Source organism: Bufo gargarizans, chromosome 3 (genome assembly GCF_014858855.1).
Source record: "Bufo gargarizans isolate SCDJY-AF-19 chromosome 3, ASM1485885v1, whole genome shotgun sequence".
Lineage (NCBI taxonomy): Eukaryota > Metazoa > Chordata > Amphibia > Anura > Bufonidae > Bufo > Bufo gargarizans.
In genome coordinates, this window is record NC_058082.1 from 199,108,452 (window position 1) to 199,134,077 (window position 25,626).

At 46.0% G+C, this 25,626-nt stretch overlaps 1 protein-coding gene across 5 annotated transcripts in view; it reads left to right on the plus strand.

Moving 5' to 3' along the window:
* Window positions 1-4,460: 4,460 nt before the first annotated feature.
* The window catches only part of SLC9A7 (solute carrier family 9 member A7), a 108,973-nt gene continuing 87,807 nt past the window's right edge, over window positions 4,461-25,626 (plus strand). For 2 of the 5 annotated variants that reach the window (XM_044284603.1, XM_044284605.1), the window contains exon 1: window positions 4,465-4,854. In XM_044284603.1, coding sequence (XP_044140538.1) covers window positions 4,626-4,854 — 229 coding nt within the window. In that variant the 5' untranslated portion in view covers window positions 4,465-4,625. Of the gene's footprint in view, window positions 4,855-25,626 lie in introns of all 5 variants that reach the window. The other 3 variants (XM_044284604.1, XM_044284606.1, XR_006388188.1) reach the window with 2 other exon arrangements.

Below are 25,626 nucleotides of genomic sequence, written 5' to 3' on the forward strand. Positions count from 1 at the left end.
ATAAAAATAGATTTTCCTGCGCCTTGAGAAAAAAATTCCATGATTTGGCATTTTTTGTTCACCTTTTCTCCCCCAGAAGTTTAATAAAAGTGATCAAAAACTGTATGTACCACAAAAATGGTACGAATAAAAATGACAGTTCACCCTGCAAAAAAAACAAAACAAACCCAAATACATGTCTGCAGGCAGAAATATGAAGAAGTTATGGCTGTCAGAAAATGGCGATGCAAAAAGAGCGCTTGGTGGTGGCCAGACCTGAGTCCTCCAGCCACCACATTGCGGGGCTCTGTTGCCGATATAGGTGCGGGTCCCAGTGGTGGGACCTGCACCTATAAGACAATGGGGGAATATCCTAGTGATATACCCCCATTGTCTGAGATAAGACAACCCCTTTAATGGGTCAAAGAGACATTGATGGTATGTCACAGACGTACCAAGAGGTATGGACGTCCCGGCGACAGTGAGTGGTAGGAGATCTGTGAGACTGGCAACACGTGGTTTGACCTGACAGGTTTTCCTTGTGGATTAATAGGCGTCTGTGTTGTTTCTGGTAATGGCCACACCCCTTGCATCAGGTGTTGCTAATGTGGTCATGTAACCTTCCTTATTTATAGTTGCTTCTCCCACTATGCTGTGCGGTTTATAGATTCTGTGCCTGTGGATAGTTTGTGGTTGTATCTCGGCTGAGTTCCTGGTGCTTCCATAGCCCCTTTAAAGTTAAGTCTTTCCTTTCCCTTTTGCATTTTGTTTGGGTTCTGTGTGTTGCATTTCCCTATTGTTTGTAGTAGGCCTGAAGAAGACTCCTGCTCGTCCTTCCTTTTGGAGGAACAGGTAGTCTCGTCCCTGCCATTAGTACCAGGGTCCTATAGGGCGAGATAGAACTTTAGGTATTCCTGCATATGAACTCACCTACCTCTGGGGTCTGTTCATACTGGTAGTCAAAAAAATCACAGAAAAAACTAAGATAAAAACATCCTGCATGATATGATACAAATTTGCGGATGTCCCTGGCCATATTATTGAAGAAAACCACAGAAATAAGATAATAATGCACTTATTAAAGCAGATGTAAGCACTATATATGGACTAAGTCCTCACTCTGATATGATAATGTCTGAGACACTTAGTCAATATATTTTGATCAAAACACATCTAAGCCCGCCTACCGAACGTCAAGGTGGTCTCAGGTCAGGCGGGTCCTACGCTAAACCTACCTAAGCCGTTGGGCTTCTATGTTCAGGAGCGCAGACGCCGCACATACTGGTAGTCAGTAAGGATATTGGTTCGGGTTTTCACCAGGAGGTATCCATCTTCCTTCCCTAGTTCTGAGGCCTGATTTCCTGTTCCCCCCTTCCCTCCCATGCTCGGTGTGGGGTTTCCCTCCCACACCGAAGCGTGACATGGTATTTTACTAGAATATGCTATGAATGTCAGATAAGTGTGGATCCCACCTTTGAAACCTGCTCCTTTCTCTAGAAGAGGGCTCTGAAGTGAAGGGATGGCAAGTGCAACCACCCTCTATTACGTGCTATGGGAAAATAGCTGAGTGCTTGGTTGGCAAATTCAGAAGTCCCATACCCCAGTGGAGGGGTGGCTATACTTGCGTGGCTTGCTGCCCATTCACTGCTATGGAATGTCTGAAAATGGCCAAGCGTGCTCACTTGGCTACATTCAGAAGACATTTAAAGGGCATCTGTCGGCAGATTTGTATCTATGACACTGGCTGACCTGTTACATGTGCACTTGGCAGCTGAAGGCATCTGTGTTGGTCTCCTGTTCCATATGTGTCCGCATTGCTGAGAAAAATGATCTTTTGATATATGCAAATGATCCTCTAGGAGCAACGGGGGCGTTGCCATTACACCTAGAGGTTCCGCTCTCTCTAAGGCTACTTTCACACTAGCGCTTGATCGGATCCGTTCTGAACGGATCCGATCATATTAATGCAGACGGAGGCTCCGTTCAGTACGGATCCGTCTGCATTATTAACTTAGAAAATTTTCTAAGTGCGCAAGATGCCTGAGCGGATCCGTTCAGACTTTCAATGTAAAGTCAATGGGGGACGGATCCGCTTGAAGATTGAGCCATATGGTGTCATCTTCAAGCGGATCCGTTCCCATTGACTTACATTGTAAGTCTGAACGGATCCGCTCGCCTCCGCACGGCCAGGCAGACAGCTGAACGCTGCCGGTAGCCATTATAGAGAATGTGGCCGGATCTCTGCCGGTAGCCATTATAGAGAATGTGGCCGGATCTCCTCCGGTAGCCATTATAGAGAATGTGGCCGGATCTCCGCCAGTAGCCATTATAGAGAATGTGGCCGGATCTCTGCCGGAAGCCATTATAGAGAATGTGGCCGGATCTCCGCCGGAAGCCATTATAGAGAATGTGGCCAGATCTCCGCCGGTAGCCATTATAGAGAATGTGGCCGGATCTCTGCCGGAAGCCATTATAGAGAATGTGGCCGGATCTCCGCCGGTAGCCATTATAGAGAATGTGGCCGGATCTCCGCCGGAAGCCATTATAGAGAATGTGGCCAGATCTCCGCCGGTAGCCATTATAGAGAATGTGGCCAGATCTCCGCCGGTAGCCATTATAGAGAATGTGGCCGGATCTCTGACGGTAGCCATTATAGAGAATGTGGCCGGATCTCCGCCGGTAGCCATTATAGAGAATGTGGCCGGATCTCCGCCGGTAGCCATTATAGAGAATGTGGCCGGATCTCTGACGGTAGCCATTATAGAGAATGTGGCCGGATCTCTGACGGTAGCCATTATAGAGAATGTGGCCGGATCTCTGCCGGTAGCCATTATAGAGAATGTGGCCGGATCTCCGCCGGTAGCCATTATAGAGAATGTGGCCGGATCTCCGCCGGTAGCCATTATAGAGAATGTGGCCGGATCTCTGACGGTAGCCATTATAGAGAATGTGGCCAGATCTCTGCCGGTAGCCATTATAGAGAATGTGGCCAGATCTCTGCCGGTAGCCATTATAGAGAATGTGGCCAGATCTCTGCCGGAAGCCATTATAGAGAATGTGGCCGGTTCTCTGCCGGTAGCCATTATAGAGAATGTGGCCAGATCTCCGCCGGTAGCCATTATAGAGAATGTGGCCAGATCTCCGCCGGTAGCCATTATAGAGAATGTGGCCGGATCTCTGACGGTAGCCATTATAGAGAATGTGGCCGGATCTCCGCCGGTAGCCATTATAGAGAATGTGGCCGGATCTCCGCCGGTAGCCATTATAGAGAATGTGGCCGGATCTCTGACGGTAGCCATTATAGAGAATGTGGCCGGATCTCTGCCGGTAGCCATTATAGAGAATGTGGCCGGATCTCCGCCGGTAGCCATTATAGAGAATGTGGCCGGATCTCCGCCGGTAGCCATTATAGAGAATGTGGCCGGATCTCTGACGGTAGCCATTATAGAGAATGTTGCCAGATCTCTGCCGGTAGCCATTATAGAGAATGTGGCCAGATCTCTGCCGGTAGCCATTATAGAGAATGTGGCCAGATCTCTGCCGGAAGCCATTATAGAGAATGTGGCCGGTTCTCTGCCGGTAGCCATTATAGAGAATGTGGCCAGATCTCTGCCGGTAGCCATTATAGAGAATGTGGCCAGATCTCCGCCGGTAGCCATTATAGAGAATGTGGCCAGATCTCTGCCGGTAGCCATTATAGAGAATGTGGCCAGATCTCTGCCGGAAGCCATTATAGAGAATGTGGCCGGTTCTCTGCCGGTAGCCATTATAGAGAATGTGGCCAGATCTCTGCCGGAAGCCATTATAGAGAATGTGGCCGGTTCTCTGACGGTAGCCATTATAGAGAATGTGGCCAGATCTCTGCCGGTAGCCATTATAGAGAATGGGGCCAGACGGAGCCTTCACAGACTAGAGCAGCCGATGTCCTGCTGCTGCTGCTAGAAAGAAGGTAAGTATGTGGTGTTTCTTTTTTTTTTTTTTACTTTCTGCGAGGAGCACAAAGTGGGCATATTACTGGGGGGGCACAATGTGGGCATATTACTGGGGGGCACAATGTGGGCATATTACTGGGGGGCACAATGTGGGCATATTACTGGGGGGAACAATGTGGGCGTATTACTGGGGGTACAGCTGGGCATAATTCTGTCAAGACACAATGAGGACATAAGTACTGTGCAGTGGCATGAAGGGGGAATAATTACTATGCGGGGGCATTAAGGGGACTGGGTGGGATTAGATGTATATTTATGTTTTGGGCGGAGTTAGAGGCGTGGCCTAGTGTCCCTCTTTATTCATTGACAAAGTTGGGAGGTGTGCCCTGAGTCCGGAGCTGACAGGACAGATGGTTGTATGCGCCTCATGCAGGACATGTGTATTACCTCTTCTCCTGCCCTCTATATATAAGTGTATAACTGGTGCCCTTCAGTCCAAACCGCCGGTAATAACAGCCTGCAGGCCTGGCCCTTCTGGGGGCGTGTCCGGGGCAGAGCACGCCGGGGAAGCGCAGCTCCATTAGTCGCCATGGGATTCTGCGCATTGGAGTCTTCTGGTTGTCACCGGGAGGAGGAGGAAGGAGAATGTGTCTGCTGAGCGCTGCGTAGCTGCCGGCGTGGGCTCTGCTGCTGAGACGGCCGCTCGGCTCCACCATGCGCGGGCTGCTGTGTCTGCTCATCCCCTGGATCCCCTGGGCACGGGCTGAGGACAGCGCCATGGAGGAGATCGCCACGGAGCAGGAGGCAGAGGAGAGCCACCGGCAGGACAGCGTCAGCCTGCTGACATTCATCCTGCTGCTCACCCTAACCATCCTCACCATCTGGCTCTTCAAGCACCGCCGGGCACGCTTCCTGCACGAGACCGGCCTGGCCATGATATACGGTGAGTCCATGACATTGGTGGCCTGCGGCTGCCACAGGACGTCCGTGGTGCTGGTGACATCTGGGCAGCACCAGGTCCTGGCACTGTGCAGAGCGGTGTCACCAGGGGAGTGGTGCTGGGACCTTCAGCATCTTCTATCATTGAAGGCCAGAAGGACTTTGGGACGGTTCTGGTGCCACCATGTAGAGGCATGTGAAATAGCAGTAGTGTCCCAGTGCTGAGCACCAGTACCCACAGTGTGTTACTGGTTAGGATGTGGAGGTCTCTCGTCAATGCTGGGGCCTGGCTGCAGCACAATTGCATTTGGTTTTGTCCCTTCACCTTATCTGTGGGAGCAGATGGCTGGACTGGAAAATCTGCAGCTCCTTGTCCATTCATTCACATGACTACTTCTTTCTCCTCTTCCAAGATGACACCACCAGAAATCGCAGCACAATCTGCAGGCGGCATGTTATAGAACAGAAAGAGCTGAGCAGATTGGTGTATAGGTTTATGAGAAAAGACTCCATAAAACTTATTTTATACATTTATATCTGTTATTTCTGAGTTCAGCTGTACACGGGGGATGTGTTCCCAGTGACTGACAGCTGTGTACACACTTCCACAGGGAATGCTATCAATCACTGGGAATACAACACCTTTCCCCCATATACAGCTATCAGTGACTGACAGCTATGTACACACTTACACAGAGAATGCTATCAATCACTGATAACACCTCCCCTGTGTACAGCTATCAGTGACTGACAGCTATCTATGTATACACACTTACACAGAGAATGCTATCAATCACCGATAACACCTCCCCCGTTTACAGCTATCAGTGACTGACAGCTATGTACACGCTTGGGCTACTTTCACACTAGCAGCACGGACCCAGGCCGTTCCGTTGGGTGAACAGCCGGTCGGATCCGTCCTGCCGCTAGTGACCGTGTGCCCCCGGACTGCCGCTCCGTCCCCATTGACTATAATAGGGGCGGGGCGGAGTTCCGCTGGAGGCACGGCAGCGCACAGCGAGAGTCTGCCGGAATAAAACGACAACATGTCCGACATTTATTATGGCAGCGCACAGCGAAAGGCTGCAGGAACTCCGCCCTTATAGTCAATGGGGACGGAGTGGCAGTCCGGGGGCACACGGTCACTAGCGGCAGGACGGATCCGACAGACTGTTAACCCGACGGAACAGCCTGCCGGAGGTCTGCGTCTCTAGTGTGAAAGTAGCCTTACACAGAGAATGCTTTCAATCACTGATAACACCTCCCCCGTGTACAGCTATCAGTGACTGACAGCTATGTATACACAGTTACACAGAGAATGCTATCAATCACTGATAACACCTTCCCCGTGTACAGCTATCAGTGACTGACGGCTATCTATGTATACACACTTATCAATGATTGATAGCATTCTCTGTGTAAGGCCTCATGCACACGACCGTTGTGTGCATCCGTGTCCGTTGTTCCGTTTGCCGTGATTTTTCTGCGGACCCATTGACTTTCAATGGGTCTGTTGAAAACTCGGCTAATGCACCGTTTGTCATCCGCGTTCGTGATCCGTGTTTCCTGTCCATCAAAAAAAATATGACCTGTCCTATTTTTTTGACGGACAACGGTTCGCGGACCCATTCAAGTCAATGGGTCCATGAAAAAACACGGAGGCACACAAGATTGTCATCCGCCTCCGTGATCCGTGTCCGTTTTTTTCCTATCATTTTCAAGGCAAACTTGACTTAGATTTTTTTTTTTTCACTTTTCTGGTCTGGTGATCCTCCAAAAATCAAGGAAGACACACGGAAACAAAAACGGACACGGGTCACGGAACAACGGAACCCCGTTTTGCGGACCATGAAAAAAAAAAAAAACCTGTTGTGTGCATGAGGCCTAAGACCGCCCCTGTGTAGAACTATCAGTGACTGACAGCTACCTATGTACCGTATATACACTCACACAGAGAATGCTGTCAATCACTGATGACGGATCCCTTGTGCACAACCAAAGTCAGAAATATAAATGTAGAAATTAAGTCTTACAGATTATTTTACGACAACACTATATCACTCTGCTCAGCTCCTTCTGCTCTATAACATGCTGTCTGCCCTGCATTTCCTGGTGACAAAGGTCTCTGTAAGTAACATACATGGCTGATTCCAGTTGGAATGACTATTGGAGCAGCATTTAGTTCTGCAGTACAGGAGAATTGGGTCAGTAGTCTTCTTCCTGAGATGGGGATCAGAACATGAGCTTCTGTTCTACGTCACAGATGTTCCCGTTCCTCTCCTCTGCCCTGAAATATTTATTATTGTATCTTGTTTCAGCCATGCTGAACAGTCAGGGCACCAGGCGATCTGATATCGTATGGTATAAACTCCCAGTAACCTGGGCTTCACCAAAAATGAGTAGGCTGAGGTGGAGCCATTTGTGATGGGTAAAGCTCCATTCAGAAGTTCCTAAATATTTTTAGATGAATGTATTTCGTATATATAATATATATATATATTAATGATTTACTTTACTTTGATGTTTGGTCTGAGGGTATGTTCATGTGAAATATGTTCTATACCTCTTCACCACGTGCGCTCAGATTTCATATTGAAGACCTCAGGATAGGTCATCAATATCTGATCGGTGGCGGTCCGATCAGCTGTTTGAAGAGCTACCTCTAGGGGTGTCTCATGGCCTAGGCACAGCCTAGTGAATGGATTTGAGCTGCAATGCCAAGCGCAGCCATGGCATTTTCAAACAGCTGGTAGGAAAGGTTGCCAGCCAGTGTCGGACTGGGGTACCTAAGGCCCACCAGTGAAATTTATCTTGGGGGGGGGGGGGGGGGCCCCCATATGGATGCATTAAAATATAATAAATCTAACAAGTTTTTTTATACAAACATAGGCTGGTTGATGTGCTGTACATTGAATATATGTAGTGCAGTAAATCTAATGTGCCACTTGTGCAGGGGGCGGGAGACTAGGGGCCCACCTTACTCAGGGGCCCACAGGGGGATTCCCCTGTACCCCTGTGGGCCAGTCCGAGCCTGTTGCCAGCTGCTGCACCCCCACCGATCTGATATTGATGACCTATCCTGAGGTCTTCAATATTAATCACCCGGAAAACCCCTTTAAATGTAGGACACAGGTGGCTGAGACCCATCCGCTTTCTGCAAATTGCTGTGGCTTTTGCTATACACAGAAAACCCCTGCTATTCACCTGTACTTGCGAGGCATAAAAAGCCGCAGTGTAGAACCCTGACAATCCACAATACACGGCATCTGCTTTTTCACACAAACTCTTATGTGTTTGGACACTCTAAGGCCCCTTGCAGACGAGCGTGTCCGGATTATGTCCGGAATCTCCGGATGCCTTGCGTCTGCGATCAGGGAAAATCGTGTGAGTAGGTACGCAATTGCAGTCAGTTTTGACTGCGATTGCGTTCCGATGTTCAGTTTTGCACGCTTGTGATAAAAAACTGACTGTGGTACCCAGACCCGGACCCGGACTTCTTCACTGAAGTATGGGGTTGTGATTGGTGTTCTGTATATTTTATTATTTTCCCTTTATAACACTGTTATAAGGGAAAATAATAGCATTCGTAATACAGAATGCTTACTACATTGTCGATTGAGGGGTTAAAAAAAATAAAAATAAAACCTGAATCATCCACTTGTTCACGCAGCCGGCATAGTCTTCTTGCTTCTTCTTTCAGGACCTGTCAAAGGACCTTTTACGTAATCTTCTATCTTCATTCAGCAGGACCTGCGCTGACGTCACTGCGCTCACCACGTCATCAAAGGTCCTTTTGCAGGTCCTGAAAGAAGACTATGCCAGCTGCGCAATCAAGTGGATGATTCATTTTTATTTTATTTTTTTAACCCCTCAAGCCACATTTTACTAAGCATTCTGTATTAAGAATGCTATTATTATCCTTTATAACCATGTTATAAGGGAAAATAATACAGTAAATTGATTTTTATCAATTTTACTTACATAATCTCCTAGCAACCATGCGTGAAAATCGCACTGCATCCGCGCTTGCTTGCAGATGTTTGCGATTTTCATGCAGACCCATTCATTTCTATGGGGCCTGCGTTGCATGAAAAACGCAAAATATAGAACATGCTGCGATGTTCACGCAACGCACAATCACCGCTCATCTGAACACCCCCATTGAAGTGAATGGATCCGGATTCAGTGCGGGATTCTCGCCCGTGTGAAAGGGGCCTAAGGGTACCTGCACATGGCGGTATAGTTTGTTTTTGTTTTCTTGTTTTTTTTTTTGCAAGGATTTTCATGCAAATTTCACTGCTTTACCACACCAAAAATCCAAATCCACCAAATTTCAGTTTTTGTCACAGATTTTTACATGGATTTGCCCCAGATATCTCTCAACTGAAAATCCACACAAATTGATATGCCATGGGTTTCAAATGGAAATTGCATGGAAAATGTCCTCACCTTTTAGATAAGATTTAGGGCTCATGCACACAACCATGTGCCGGCCGGGCCCATGCTGCGGACCGCAATTTGCGGTCTGCAATGCACGGACACGGACCGTAGGGCCGCCGCATGCAGACGCGTACCCATTCACTTGAATGGGATCCGCATCCGACAGTGCATGCACTACTTTTTTGTTGTGCGGAGGCACGAACAAAAACCCCAAGGAAGCACTCCGTAGTGCTTCCGTAGGGTCCTGTGCCTCCGTTCTACACCTACCTTCCGGATTGCGGACCCATTCAAATGAATGGCTCCGCATCCATGATGCGGAGTGCACACGGCCAGTGCCCATGTATTGCAGTTGTGCAGCCGTTCTGTGCATTTAGGGCCGCAATTTGTGGTCCCTAATGCACGGGCAACATCCATGTGATGGCCGGGACAGAGTGAGACCCATTCAACTTGAATGGGTCCGTGATCCGTCTGCATCGTAAAAAAATAGAACATGTGAATGGGTCCGCATACATGATGTGTGGAGGCCGCGGGCCACAATATGGCCAAGGCCGGGCAACGGCTGTGTGCATGAGGCCTAAGTTTAAATATTAAATAACCAAAGGTCCAAAAAATAGAAAATATCTACCTGTGGAAGTGGTTTGCATGCCACTAGGGCACAAACCTAGAAACTGGGCAGTATACCAGGTGACCCAATTAAGATCCACGTTATCAGGAAGGAACTCTTGCACTTTGCTGCTGTAAAATGCTGTGGAAAATCGGCAGTGTTTATGCCACGTGTGGCTGTACCCTTAGGCCTGTTTCACACGGGCGTCATGTTTTTTGCCCGGATAAGAGGCGGGTGTGTTGTGGGAAAATGCATGATTTTTCAGCGCAAGTGCAAAACATTGTAATGCGTTTTGCATGTGCTTGAGAAAAATCGGCATGTTTGGGGCATCATATGATCTTTTACTATGGTGATGGGCCATGTGATGACCGGAGTGACGTCACCACAGGTCCTGTTCCTCCACACAGCACAGAAGACAGACAGAAGAGATGCCGGCTGCGCGAGCAAGTGGATTAAGGGGAGTTTTTGTAAACCCCTCCAGCCCTATTGTACTATGCATTCTGTATTCGGAATGCTACTATTTTCTCTTATAACCATGTTATAAGGGAAAATAATAATGATCGGGTCTTCGGCCCGATAGTCTCCTAGCAACTGTGCGTGAAAATCGCACCGCATCCGCACTTGCTCGCGATTTTCACGCAGCCCCATTCACTTCTTCTATGGGGCCTGTGTTGTGTGGAAAACGCACGAAATAGAGCATGCTGCGATTTTCACGCAACGCACAAGTGATGCGTGAAAATCATCACTCATGTGCACAGCCCCATAGAAATTAATGGGTCCGGATTCAGTGCGGGTGCAATGCGTTTACTTCACGCATTGCACCCGCACGGAAATCTTGCCCGTGTAAAAAGGGGGCATTATTGTGCTTGGGGTAGACAGTAGAAGGCCTTGACGTGTTAAGCTGCCTATGTACATGAGATAAACATCAGCTGAAATAGCTGGTTTTGAAATGTGCATTGCCGTTAGGCCTGCACAATATATCGCAATTAATCGCCATATCGCAATCGCCAATTGGCTGACCCAAAAATGCTGCAATTATATTACCATATTTTTCACTTTATAAGACAAACTCCCCCCCCCCCCCCCCCAAAGTGGGGGGAAAATGTCAGTGCGCCTTATAAAGCGATGGTAGACACGGATGTATCGCCGGCCACTATGCTGCACAGCGCGGCCGGCGATACATCAGTTACAGTGCGGGGAGGGAGGAGGGTCTGGAGACAAGTCGTTATTTTAATGAACAAATGTTCTTTTTTTTCTATTTTATTTATCTGTTCTGTGCTATTAAGAAAATGGCAAGTTTTGTATTTTGTACTTTTGCAGTAATGCAAATATGTTATTTAATTTAGTAAAAGATGTTTTATTTTGAAAAACACTGTGCATTTCAGTTCTTGAGTTAAGCATAACTACATTTCAGCATTATCAGTAATTTGTGTGCGTTTGCCTTGAAAATCCAAGCAAATAGACCTCTAGCACAATTCCCTTAAAATATTGCATCGCATACCGTTATCGCAATTTTTAGGGCCCTAATCGCAATAGCACAAAATTTCCATATCGTGCAGCCCTAATTCCCATCATCTATGGCCAATAAGGACTACCCGCCCAAAAATGTGTCCGGTTGGATTTTTTTCGGGCCTTTGGTAACAAACTACTACCGAGCACTACTTTGCTAGTGCCAGAGAAAATGAATGGAACATGCCCAACCTGCAGCTTCATCAGATCGAGGAAATGAGACCCCTGTTCTTGGGATTGGTGGGGGTCCTAGAGGTTGGACTGCCAGCGATCAGTTAGTTATTCCCTATCCTGTGGGTAGGGGATAACGTTTAAACTTGACACAACCCCTTTAATATAAGAAGGAGCCACTAACGGGAGTCTTTCTTCTGGCTTATATAGGGAGGGGTCGCTCTGTTATCCCTATGTCCTAATATATATATTGACGGGTTGTCCTTATGAGACAACCCCTTTTTCTGGGTTACAATTATTGGTGCCTTCGCTAGTTTTGCTGTCGCCAGTTTCTAGTCCAGCATGGCCACTACACAGAGGACAGAGCTGTGCGTCTAGCTCCGATCTGTGTTGGTTCTGGCATCAGCGACTGTACCGTCACATCCCCATGAATCTGATATTAACGGGGTTGTTCCACAAAAAATATCCTACAGTTGTAATTGCATGTAACTAAAAATTTAGCATAGCCACTGAATTATTTAATAAAATGTAACTGTATAGCGCCACCTACTGTTTTTTATTTTTTTATTTCTTTGACCTGCTCACTGTGAAGGCCACACATGCTCAGTTTCAGCCTTTAACTGCCTCCTGAGCTGTGATAGGTTAATCTGAGACACGCCCCCTTAGCTGTAGCAGAAAAGACACTCCCCTGAGCTGCCAGCTTGATATAAATCTAGCAGAGCAATGAATGGCGAGATCTCTGGATCCATGTGAGGTACATGGCTGGTTCTAGCTTTGTTAGAAAGAGATTGCCATGCACTATATGATGTCTGATTTGTATTCTTTACATTACTCATGCAGTTACCCCTTTAAGGACCTATTGTAAGTATAGGTCATAAATAATTGTACCACAGAATACCCCTTTTAAGTATGGGAATCATTTTATGTGTGCTGAATGTGATGGTCAGTTGGATGCTTAGAAATCTTAATTTGTTTAGTATAATATGGTACATGAACTGTACGTGTCAGAAATAAGTGGTTCTAATGGGGGAACTATACCTTTTGTAAAAACATTGTAGTTTGTGTGTTACAGAAAATGGCCTCTGAGTTGTGCCTGTGGCAGTATCTACGGTATGTTGAAATACTGTGTGCTGAGTCACCTCTTGTTCAGGCCTCTCTAGCTCAAACCAGTATATGTCTTATATCAAGGGCCAGTTCTTGCTGGGCGACATAGTATTTTAGGTTAAACATCCCTGCAGGTAGTGTCGGTAATTATGTGGCTACAATGGGCTTGTTCATTTTGCAATAAAGTGTTTAGACTAAACTCTAAGTAACATTTCATTTATGACTTGACGTTTTAAATGTTTATTTTTTTGGAAGATTTTTTTTCTTTCTTTTTTTCTTTTAGATTAACATTGCCTAGTTATTGGCAAATCATATCATTTTTCCCACTATTGAACATTTATTTTCTAGCATTTGCTCATTCGGACACGGTAGAATAAAATAATATTTTTAGTGCGTTATCAAAAATTGTTGGCTGGGGACACTTTACATGCTTTTTGGGCATTGTATGTATTATGTGATGTCATATAAAACATTTCTGCAGTTTTTGACAAAAACGTTTTAACCGTTTCCTTCTGCAGCTTGCTCTTGAGCTTCATTTTGGACTGCCATCTCCCTGTTGGGTCAATTCTCTCTGCTTCTGTCTCTTCCCTCTCTGGAATGTTCATCTATGCTTAAAGAGGACCTTTCATGGGTTTGTAGTAAGTGAGATAAATATCTGTATCTGCGGGGTACCCCCGCTGTGCTGCCACCCTGCCTGTGTTTTTTTGTTTTAAATAGCGCTACTGCATCCCGTTATGGCCCCCTGCAAATTTTGCTAATACTGAGCATCGGAGCAATAGGGAGGAGACATTGGAGAAAAAACCTCCCTGGCTGTGACGCTCTGCCCTGTGATTGGACAGCGTTACAGACAGGGAGAAGGAGACACACACAGAGAAAGACTGCGTCTCCTCCCCATTGCTCCGATGCTCAGTATTAGCATACTGAGCGCAAAAATTTGCGGAAGGCCATAACAGGGTGCAGGAGCGCTATTTTAAAAAAGGCAGGGTGGCGGCACAGCGGGGGGTACCCCCGCAGGTATATTTATCTTTCTTACTACAAACCCATGAAAGGTCCTCTTTAAGGGCTCACGAACGTGTGCCGGCCGGGTTCGTATTGCAGCCTGCAAACAGTGGGTCCTCAATATACCATATAATTTTTGTATTTTTTATTTTTTTTGTGGTGCGGACGGATCAGACCCATTCAAGTTGAATGGTTCTGCGGCACGGCACTTATGTTGCACGGATGTTGCCCGTGCATTGGGGACCGCAAATTGCACACAGATGCAGGCCGTGCACGTTCCACAGTTTACGGAACAGACGGCCCGTGTTAGAAATGCCTATTCTGATCCGTAAAACGGACAAGAATAGGACATGTTCTATTTATTTATTTTTTTGCGCGAAACCATGAAACGGAGCAACGGATGCGGACACTACGCAGAATGCTTTCCGCATCTTTTGCGGCCCCATTGAAGTGATGCGGACCCAAACAACTGTCGCGTGCATGAGCCCTTAAAATGGAAATTGCCCATTCTTTTAAGTACGGGTGTAGCAGAGTTAGCACATGCAGTGGGTGAGTTATCACATCTAGCTAACGTGTTGTGACTGTTAACTGTTGCATTTGTATTTTACTATTTTGTGATGAATCCAAATGTAAACTATACAAACATGCCTGTGGTTAACTTCCATTATAAAAAAAGCAAAAAACCAAGTATACTTTCCTGTTGTCTTGAATTTTCCTACTGAAGTTCTGCAACACAGATTTTATTCAGACAGAAACCAGAAAGGAGACACTTTTTGCGTATGTTTGCCCCATAGAATTCTATGAATACTGTATAATATGCGACCGTTTTTTGTATAGCTCATGTGAAATAGGCCTTCATTAGCTCACCAGTGGATGCCATGAAAAACTGGCGTCTGATTTCCATGATGCACTGCTTGAACAGATTGCCTTATCTATGGGCATGTTTCATGCTATGTGTAGACAAGGTGATTTCCAGATTAACGTATTTCAGTAAGTGCGTTCAAGGTTAAGGAACTTTTATTTTACTTTACTGAGACTGTAAAGACGCCGTCTGTTCTCGAGCTGTGATGCAATGGAGAAATGGATGCTTTCCATCTTTATTGTAAAGTAAAACTGGTTTAAAATGTCTTTTATGTAAAATGGACCCAAATTGGCCGCTTGGCAGAGTTTTGCGCTCAGTTTCCCATCTAGGTGTCTCCAAATACTTGTTTACTAGAGGTGTAATGGTAACTGCTGCACTCCTCTGGGGTGGCAGCATCAGTTGTTGGGGTATGTTCACATGGACAAAATCCACTGACTTCAATAGTTAAAATGCCAACGTGTGTGTGTGTGTGTGTGTGTGTGTGTGTGTGTGTGTGTGTGTGTGTGTGTGTGTGTAAAAAGAACCTCATTCAAAGAACTCTTCTGGGTCACAAGTCACTGATGCAGGCAGTTGGCTGCACCGAAACATGTGGCTTTCATCCTCTCCGGCAGTTTATAAAGAAGCTCCATGTGCGGTGAACTTGGCAGTGGTCTGAAGGAGCCAGAACTGAGCGGCGGGGAGCAGGTAAGGCCTGTTTCACACTTGCATTGTGGCTTTCCAGTTTTGAGATCCAGCAGAGGTTCTGTAAACTGGAATTAAACGGATCCGTGCCATTTAATACATCTGGATGTATCAGTTTCGGACAGATCAGGTTGTATTAGATCTAAACTGAACAAACCGCATCTGGTATGAAAATCATTGTAAGTCAATGGGCGCCGGATCAGTTTTTTCATGGGGGAAAAATAAATAACTAAAATGATCTGGCACCATTGACTTAAATCGATTTTCATGCCGGATCTGTTTTGTTCTGTTTTTCGCAGACCGGACACAAAACCGTAGTTTACAGTGACTTTAGTGTCCCGTCAAAAAAAAAAAAAATCGCAACAAAAGAGAACCTAGTGCATCTTGATCCGTTTTGTCCCCATTGACAACAAATGAGGACAAAACTGATCCATTTTGGCCCTGCTGGATCTCAAAACCAGAAAGTCACGACGCAAGTGTGAAACAGTCCTAAGTACTCTGCCCTTCAGGTTGAATGGGAAGGGGGGCTGGACAACCCCTTTCCTTTGTCCAATACTTAAAGGGGCTATCCCATCAAAAGGATCATAGTTTAATTTGTCCACGCTGCGACAATGATCATTTTCCTAAATATAATGTTTAAGCCAATTCCCACCCTTCTCGCTAAAAACCTCCCCCTTTTACCTCATTGTTGTACTGTGTCCTCCCTTGGTTACGGCCACCTTTCGCCGGCCGAATGCAATGGCCGCGCATGCGCGGTTCTTCATTCCCTTGTGCTGCTTCTGAAACAGAGCCGCGGAATGCAGGACGTGAGAGGGTAGAGAAAGCGCTCCAGCGTCTCCCAGAATGAAGTTTGCTATAACGGGAGCGCGCACTCAAGTAAGGGAGGCGGAGTCAACTGATCAGCAGAGCGCTGACGAGCTGCCCATCAATAGAAAGGACAATGCCCCAGGAAATAGGCGTTAGTACAGAGCGAACAGGAGACGCTGCGATGAAATTAGAAGGTGGGATAACCCCTTTAAGCTTGTTTCTTGGTTTTGGCTTAAAATGCATCTAAATTCCTGAATGTGTAAACCCAAACTTGGGGTGGACTATAATGGCTGTGTATCGTAGTCAGTGTAGCAGAATTCATTATCCTTGCCCCTGATCTTGACCCACAGCTGCCTTGAAGTTTTAGGCTACTTTCACACTCACGTTTTTGGGCGGATCCGTCATGGAATTGTAAAAACGGATCTGTTACAATAATACAACCGCATGCATCCTTCATGATCGGATCCGTTTGTATTATCTGTAACATAGCCAAGACGGATCCGTCATGAACTCCATTGAAAGTCAATGGAGGACAGATCCGTTTTCTGTTGTGCCAGATTGTGAAAACCGATCCGTCCCCGTTGACTTACATTGTGTGCCAGGACGGATACGTTTGGATCAGTTTCGTCAGGCGGACCGCAAAACGCTACAGGCAGCGTTTTGGTGTCCGCCTCCAGAGACTGATCAGAGGCAAACTGATTCATTCTGAGCGGATCCTTTTTCATTCAGAATGCATTAGGGCAAATCTGATCCGTTTTGGAGCGCTTGTGAGAGCCCTGAATGGGTCTCTCAAACGGAAAGCCAAAACGTGAGTGTGAAAGTAGCCTTACAGGGACTCCTGATAAGACATTTGTATTATATATTTTGTGGTTAAGCTACGTGTTAGCATTTTATCTGATTGTCATTTTAATGTTCCACCCACTTCTCATAAGACTGGTAAAAACAGGAAAGATAAAATGTGACAGATATCTGAAGAAGTAGTTTTTTTTTTTTTTGGTTAATAATAATCCCTACACTGCGAGCTCCCTATACATAAGCTAAATATTCATTTTGGTTCAGTAGATTTTGTTAAAAAGCTATTTTTATAATATGTAAATTACCTTGCTACCAGCAAGTAGGGCGGCTACTTGCTGGTAGCAGCCGCATCCTCCTCTCATAATGACGCCCCCTCCGCATTGTGATTGACAGGGCCAGGGAACGGGATCGTTCTCTGCTGGCCCTGTTTGAATTCAAAATATCGCACCTGCGCCGTACCTGTCTTTAATCGGTGCAGGCGCACTGAGAGGCGGCCTCTCTCCCGGCAGCTCCATCCTCAATGCGCCTGCGCCGGGTGTGGATGTGACGTCATCGGCGCAGGCGCACTGAGAGGCTGCCTCTCTCCCGGCCGCTCCATCCTCAATGCGCCTGCGCCGGGTGTAAATGTGACACCTCTCAGTGCGCCTGCGCCGATTAAAGACAGGTACGGCGCAGGCGCGATATTTTGAATTCAAACAGGGCCAGCAGAGAACGATCCCGTTCCCTGGCCCTGTCAATCACACAGCGGAGGGGGCGTCATTATGAGAGGAGGATGCGGCTGCTACCAGCAAGTAGCCGCCCAACTTGCTGGTAGCAAGGTAATTTACATATTATAAAAATAGCTTTTTAACAAAATCTACAGAACCAAAATGAATATTTAGCTTATGTATAGGGAGCTCGCAGTGTAGGGATTATTATTAACCCAAAAAAAAAGACAGAAGCCCTTTAAGACTAGGCCTGAAGGTAACCTGCCAAGTTTTGGTTTCTTTTATGCACTTTACGTGCAATTTTCTTTTTATCACAAAGCAAATACAACATGAAAACAGAAATTATGTGTATAAATATAGGCCTTATTTGCTCTGGACTTTACTGGCACACTGGTGCAAATGTGTGTGTTTTTTTTTTTTTTTTTTTTTTTTTTTTGGGTGTATCTGCGCTTTGAAAAAATGTTTTATATGTGGTAGGTTTTGATCTGCGGGGGGTCTGAGTGCTAGTGATCAGTGGGGATCTCAGCACAAGGAGAGAGAAGCACTCGGAGCACTCTCTCTGTTCACTGCAGGAGACCAAATCTGCGCAGTTAAACTCCCTTGGCTGTTGGAGGACTGACTGTACATGCACCAATTGTACTATCGCTGGCAATGCTTCAGAGTTTCATTTCATCTCGGAGACTTCAGAGCCAGGCATCATGGCGGTGAGGGTGCCTATGCCTGTCAATCAGTGGGACAGACTCGTGCTGTATACGGCACATTAAAGGGGTTCTCCGGGCTTTTAATATTGATGACCTATCCTCAGGATAGGTCATCAATATCAGATTGGCGGGGGTCCAACACCCGGCACCCCCGCCGATCAGCTGTTTGAAGAGGGATCGCGCGCCGTGCCAGCGCTGGCTCCTCTTCACTGTTTACCTTCTCGCCGTCGCCTCTGCAACAGTGAGCAGGTGTAATTACACCCAAGCCATCCCTTTCATTTCAATGGGACGGATCGCTCCTATACAAGTGTATGGGAACGATCAAAAAGGTGTATTTAGCTGAAAATGGTACCAATCAAACAGTCATCGGCCAAAAAATAAAAAAACTATGGCTCTCAGAAAATGGCAACACAAAAACAAGATTTTATTCTTTTTGAAAAGGCTTTCACTGTGTAAAACTTAACTAATATGTCTATCATTTTTAATTTTGTCATCGCTGCGTCCGTAACAACCTGCTCTATAAAATATCACATGAGATATTCACCCGAGGGGCTGTAAAAAAAAAAAAAACTTGCCCCACAAAAATTGTAATACCAAACAATCAAAGTCTTATGTACCCCAAAATGGTACCAATGAAAACGACACCTCATCCCCCCCAAAAAATAAGCCCCCACATAAGACAATTACTTAAAAAAAAAAAAAAATATATATATATATATATATATATATATATATATATATATATATATATATATATAAACCAATGGCACCCCTAAACCAATCCATAAAAATCTGCGCTGCAAAAGCCATATGGCGCTCCTTCCATTCTGAATCTGCCCCCCAGGAGTTTACCACCACATATGGGGTGTTGCCGTATTCAGGAGAAAATGGGTAACACATTATGGGGTGCTTTTTCTCCTGTTACCCCTTGTGAAAATGAAAAATTTGGGGCTAAAGCAACATTTTATTGGAAGAAATGAAACTTATTATTTTCACAGCCAAGTGTTTCCAAATTCTGTAAAATGCTTAGGGGGTCAGTATTTAGTACCCCCCCTTAATATATTATTTAAGGGGTGTAGATTCCAAAATGGGGTCACATATTTATTTATTTTTTTTTTTAGGGTTTCCACTAGGGATGAGCGAATTTCATATTTTGAAGTTCGTGTGCGGGTTCGTGTTGTGGTATTGGCTGAATTTCGCCTTGGATTCCGTTACCATGGACCATAATGCAATTCCATGATGGAATGCCTTTAGAGGCATTCCGTTATTCATTCCGTCATAATAAAAGAAGAGGACTCCAGCATAACGTAAACCAAACGGATCCGTTATGCAGGCCATAGACTTCTATTATGACGGAATGAATAACGGAATGCCTCTAAAGCAGGGCTTGACAAATTTCCTTGGAATCTAGGAGCCAGCTAAAAAAGTTAGGAGCCGTTTTGTTTTTTACCTTTTTATAAAGCCGTTTTTCCCTTTCATCCTCCATGACTGCATACCATGAGAGATGACCCGCCTCCAACCAGGTAGGGACAGGAAGTATAAGTTTGACTCTCCTCCGGCTCCTCCTCAGTGTCTTCCTGTCCCTCCAGGTAGGAGATGGGTTTTCTCTTATGGTCGCCGACCATGAAGAAAGAAGTAGAAGAAGGAAAGTGGATGCCATGTGAGGAGGCAGCAGGGTCCGGTCCCCATTGGGGAAGCCGGGCTCTGGAAGACCTGTCTCTTACCTGCTTCTGGTGCGGGCAGACAGGTCCATGTGGGGCCGGACACTCAGGGAGTCCCTCCGGTCGGTTGCGATACTCCACACTGCGATCCGGCATGGCCGGCGCTCACAGTGTCGTCACCGGAAGTGGAGGCGCGCCATGCGTTCCACGAAGTGTTCCACAGCTCACTTCCGGATTGGGGCCTGAGAGCACTTCCGGGCGGTGGATCGCATGCCGCCGGCGGCGGGAAAATTCAAAAAAGCGCACAGGATTATAACGGAAGTCGTCCTCTGATCTGAGGTCTGGAGGTAAAAACTATTTAAGGGGGGAACAGTGACTTTTGTTTCCCTAAAAAAGATGCTGGACCCAGGTGAAATTATGGAGAACACTCAGGGATCCGTACCAGTGAGTAATTTACCAGGACAAGGGTAAAAGGCAGTATATTCTGTTAGATTAACCCTTATGTATTTTCTTTCTTTCTGTATGTGTGCAGAGCGAGAAAGAGAGTGCTCAGAAAGCAAAATCTAGTCAGAGGGCAAAAAAGTGCAGTCTCTGTTCTATTAAACTTTCTGATTCTTCTGCTAGGAAAGTGTGTAAAAAATGCACTGACAACATTTCTAAGGATTTAGTTCCGTCCCTAAAAGAAGTATTTAAAAACACAATTAGGGAAGAAATCAGGGCTGCTATGTCAGACACCTCATTAATTCCTTCCTGCTCCAAACAGGCGCAGGGACCAGCGACAAAAGCATCTGATTCAGAATTTGAGGAGGACTCAGAGTCAGGTGAACTCGGGTCTGAAGATTCTGGTTCAGATTCCGAATTTAAAAACTATCTCTTTTCATCGGAAGATACCAGAGAATTAATTAAGGCAGTTAGAGCCACTATGGATCTTTCTGATGAAAAAATCTGTAGATCAGTCCATGACGAGATGTTCAGTGGTTTTGAACAGAGATCTAACCGAGGTTTTCCGGTGCATAAAAACATGCACGATCTGATTAAAAGAGAATGGAGGTCCCCGGATAGGAAACTATTCATTCCTAGGACAATAAGGCGACGTCTCCCCTTTTCTAGCGAAGACGAAGCCTTGTTAACCACCTGCCCTAAGATAGATGTTTCTCTGTCTAAATTAGTGAAGGGTCCTAACGCCTTACCATTTGAAGACATGGGGTCATTAAGGGACCCCATGGATAAAAAGACAGATCAGACTCTTAAAAAAACATGGGAAGCTTGTGCTGCCCTGTTCAAACCAAACCTAGCGGCAACCTCAGTATCCAGATCATTAAAAAAATGGCTCACACAGTTAGAATCCCTACTGAAAGGCGGTAGTACATACGGTGATCTTAAAGATTCCTTTCCGCTCCTAATCAAAGCGGTGGATTTCCTATCTGATGCCACTGCGGAATCTGTCAGGATAGCTGCTAAGGCATCTGGGTTAGCGGTCGTGGCAAGAAGGTCCCTCTGGTTAAAATCCTGGTCAGGTGAGGTCAGTTCAAAATTAAAATTATGCACCTTACCTTTTCATGGTAATCTATTGTTTGGAGAGGATTTAGAGTCCATCCTAGAAAAGGCTTCCGATTCTAAGAAGACCTTTCCCAGAGATTCCGGGAAGAGGAAATTTCCCTTTCGGAGAGTTAAAAAAGGGACCCCCTTTCAAGCAAAGAAAACAAACAGGGACTCAGGCTGGTCAAGGGGAAGAAACCAGAAGAGTAGAGGGTACCTGTTTTCTTCAAAGAATACGGAACCGTCAAAGCAATGACGCCAGTGCTCAGGTAGGAGGGAGACTAAGTTGTTTTTTAGACTACTGGGAAAAAATTACAACAAACCCTTGGGTCTTAAATACGATCTCAGAAGGCTACAAAATAGTTTTCAGTCTTCCTCCTCCCTCAAATATTTTCAGGGTAACTCCCATTCAAAAGACAACTGTTCTCCAAACAAATCTGGAGGAAGGGATTCGGAAGCTTCTGGCTCAAAGGGCCATAATTCCGGTTCCCTATTCTCAAAAAGGTCAGGGATATTATTCAACCGTTTTTCTAGTAAAAAAAAACCAGACGGGAAATTTCGGTTAATAATAAACCTAAAAAACTTAAACAAATTCATACAGTACAACAAATTCAAAATGGAGACAATAAGATCAACCGTGAATCTGCTGAAAAAGGGGGACTTTTTAGCCTCCCTAGACTTAAGAGACGCATACTACCACATTCCGGTATGCAAACAGTCCCAAAAGTTCCTGCGGATAGCGGTTTATTTGGGGAAAGTTCTGTTCCATTTTCAATTCCAGGTATTACCCTTTGGGATAACCTAGGCCCCCAGGGTCTTCACAAAGGTGATGCTGGAACTAGTGGCCCACCTGAGAAGGAGGAATATCTTGATCATTCCGTATTTAGACGACCTACTGATAGTAGGCGAGTCAAAACAGTCACTAGAGAACAATCTCTTTGTGACCTGCCAGACGCTGTATCTGGCGGGATGGCTAATAAATTGGGAAAAATCAAAGCCAGTCCCGTCCCAGGAAATAGTTTTCTTGGGTCTCTCCCTGGACACCACTCGTCAGAAAACGTCTCTTACAGAACAAAAAGTCTCTGGAGTGGTAGAAAAGGTCTCACGGTTTCAGAGTCATCCATCCTGTTCGATACGAGAAGCCATGAGACTACAGGGGACCCTGACTTCTTGCATCCCTGCAGTAAAGTGGGCTCAGTTCCACTCTCGAATTCTACAGCAGTGGACGCTGGCCTGCTGGGACAGAAGCCAGAGCTCTCTGGAACAGACAGTTCTGGTTCCTGTTTCGGTGAATCAGAGTCTTCAGTGGTGGAAGCAAGTAAGCCACCTACGCCAGGGAATTCCGTGGAATACGGAGGAGCAGGTTTTCATCACTACAGATGCAAGTCCTTGGGGGTGGGGAGCGCATTACTCTCATCACTATTTCCAGGGGGCCTGGGTAAACCACCAGAAAACTTTGTCCTCAAACCAAAAAGAATTGATGGCAGTTTGGGAGGCCATAAAAGTGGCGAGTCAAGACATAGAGGGAAAGGATGTCCAAATAAGATCAGACAACACCACAGTGGTAGCGTACTTAAACCATCAAGGCGGAACAAGAAGCCTATGTCTGAGTCAAATAACAGAAAAGATTTTTTCCTGGGCAGAAGGAAATATAAGATCCCTTTCAGCGGTCCATTTAAAAGGAAGCTTAAATGTGAAAGCAGACTTCCTAAGCAGGGTCAAGATATATCAAACAGAGTGGAGTCTGAAGGAAGAAGTTTTTCTCCAAATAACCCAAAAGTGGGGAGTTCCCCAAATAGACCTCTTTGCTTCAGCCACAAACGCAAAAGTAGACCGCTTCTTCTCCCTCAATCCAAGAGACAAAAGCGAAGGCATAGATGCCTTTTCAATAAAATGGAGGTTCCATCTAGCTTATGCCTCCCCCCCCTACAACTAATGTCTCGGGTGATAAAGAAGATAAGGCAAGACAAAGCCCATGTTATTTTGATAGCTCCCTTATGGCCCAAAAAATCATGGTTTCCTCTTTTGAAGATCATGTCAATCCAAAGTCCATGGATCCTTCCTTGGGATCAGGATTTGTTGTCGCAGGGTCCCCTTCTCCATCCCGAGGTGGAAAAGCTGCATTTGGCAGCTTGGAACCTGAAAGGTTGATCTTAAAAGCTAAAGGCCTGACAGATCCCGTCATCAATACTATGTCGGCCAGTAGAAAGGAGACAACCTCTAAGATCTATAATAAGGTTTGGAGAACCTTTAATACCTGGTGTGTAAAAGAAAAAGTATCCCCTGAAAAACTTTTGGTCCTTTCTTTCCTATTCTAGGTTTCTTACAGTCTGGGCTGGAGAAAGGTCTTCGTCCCAATACTCTGAGGGTTCACGTATCAGCCCTTAGTGCAGTTTTTGATGAAAAAAATGCAAATCATTCTTGGGTTGTCAGATTCCTTAAAGGGGCAGATAGACTGAGACCATCATTGAAAGCTATGACTCCACCATGGGATCTTAATTTAGTTCTATCAGGCTTAACAGAAAGCCCCTTTAAACCTTTATCATCTGTCTCTATAAAATATATAACACTTAAAACCCTGTTCTTAGTAGCAATTACATCAGCCCGCAGGGTTAGTGAAATCCAGGCCCTGAAAATTAATGAACCTTTCTGTGTTATCTCTGCAGATAGAATTACGTTTAAGTTAGACAACTCCTTCCTTCCCAAAGTTGTGTCTAATTTTCACAGGCAAGAAGAGATATTGGTTCCCTCGTTTTGCGACGACCCGAAAACAGAAGGGGAGGAGAGGTTTCATAAGTTGGACGTGCGGAGAGCAGTGCTTATATATTTAGAGGCCACGAAGGTTTTCAGAAAGACGGATTCCTTGTTTGTTCAGTTTCTTGGCTTAAACAAAGGGCAGAGAGCGACAAAAAATACCATTTCAAGATGGATTAAGACGGCGATCTCAGATTCATATAAAGCGCTAGGGAAATCACCTCCTGAAGCCTTTACAGCTCATTCTACGAGATCGGTTTCGGCCTCTTGGGCAGAGAGGGCAAACGCTTCATTAGAGCAAATTTGTAGGGCAGCCACCTGGTCTAGCCCTAATACTTTTATTAAACATTACAGAATCCATGTTAAGGCAGGTCAGGATCTAGCCTTTGGGAGGAAAGTCCTTCAAGCTATAATCCCCCCCTAAAGTTGTTAATATGTTATATCTCATGGTATGCCGTCATGGAGGATGAAAGGGAAAAACCAAATTACGTACCGGTAATTCCCTTTTCATGAATCCTCCATGACGGCATAGGGGTTTCCCACCCTAAAAAAAAAAAAAAAAAAAAAGATTCGAAAGAACACTCTCTAGGCTGTCGATCCAGAAAGACACTGAGGAGGAGCCGGAGGAGAGTCAAACTTATACTTCCTGTCCCTACCTGGTTGGAGGCGGGTCATCTCTCATGGTATGCCGTCATGGAGGATTCATGAAAAGGGAATTACCGGTACGTAATTTGGTTTTTTTTCAGCGACAAAAATAACACCTCTTAAATTAACATATAAAGAAGTCTAGACCCAAACAACATGGGCATTGTTTATTATCAGTGTGCTATGACGTCGCTGTGTGTGTAATCCCTGCGCTGTGACGTCGCTGTGTGTGTAATCCCTGCGCTGTGACGTCGCTGTGTGTGTAATCCCTGCGCTGTGACGTCGCTGCGTGTGTAATCCCTGCGCTGTGACGTCGCTGCGTGTGTAATCCCTGCGCTGTGACGTCGCTGCGTGTGCAATCCCTGCGCTGTGACGTCGCTGCGTGTGCAATCCCTGCGCTGTGACGTCGCTGCGTGTGCAATCCCTGCGCTGTGACGTCGCTGCGTGTGCAATCCCTGCGCTGTGACGTCGCTGCGTGTGCAATCCCTGCGCTGTGACGTCGCTGCGTGTGCAATCCCTGCGCTGTGACGTCGCTGCGTGTGCAATCCCTGCGCTGTGACGTCGCTGCGTGTGCAATCCCTGCGCTGTGACGTCGCTGCGTGTGCAATCCCTGCGCTGTGACGTCGCTGCGTGTGCAATCCCTGCGCTGTGACGTCGCTGCGTGTGCAATCCCTGCGCTGTGACGTCGCTGCGTGTGCAATCCCTGCGCTGTGACGTCGCTGCGTGTGCAATCCCTGCGCTGTGACGTCGCTGCGTGTGCAATCCCTGCGCTGTGACGTCGCTGCGTGTGCAATCCC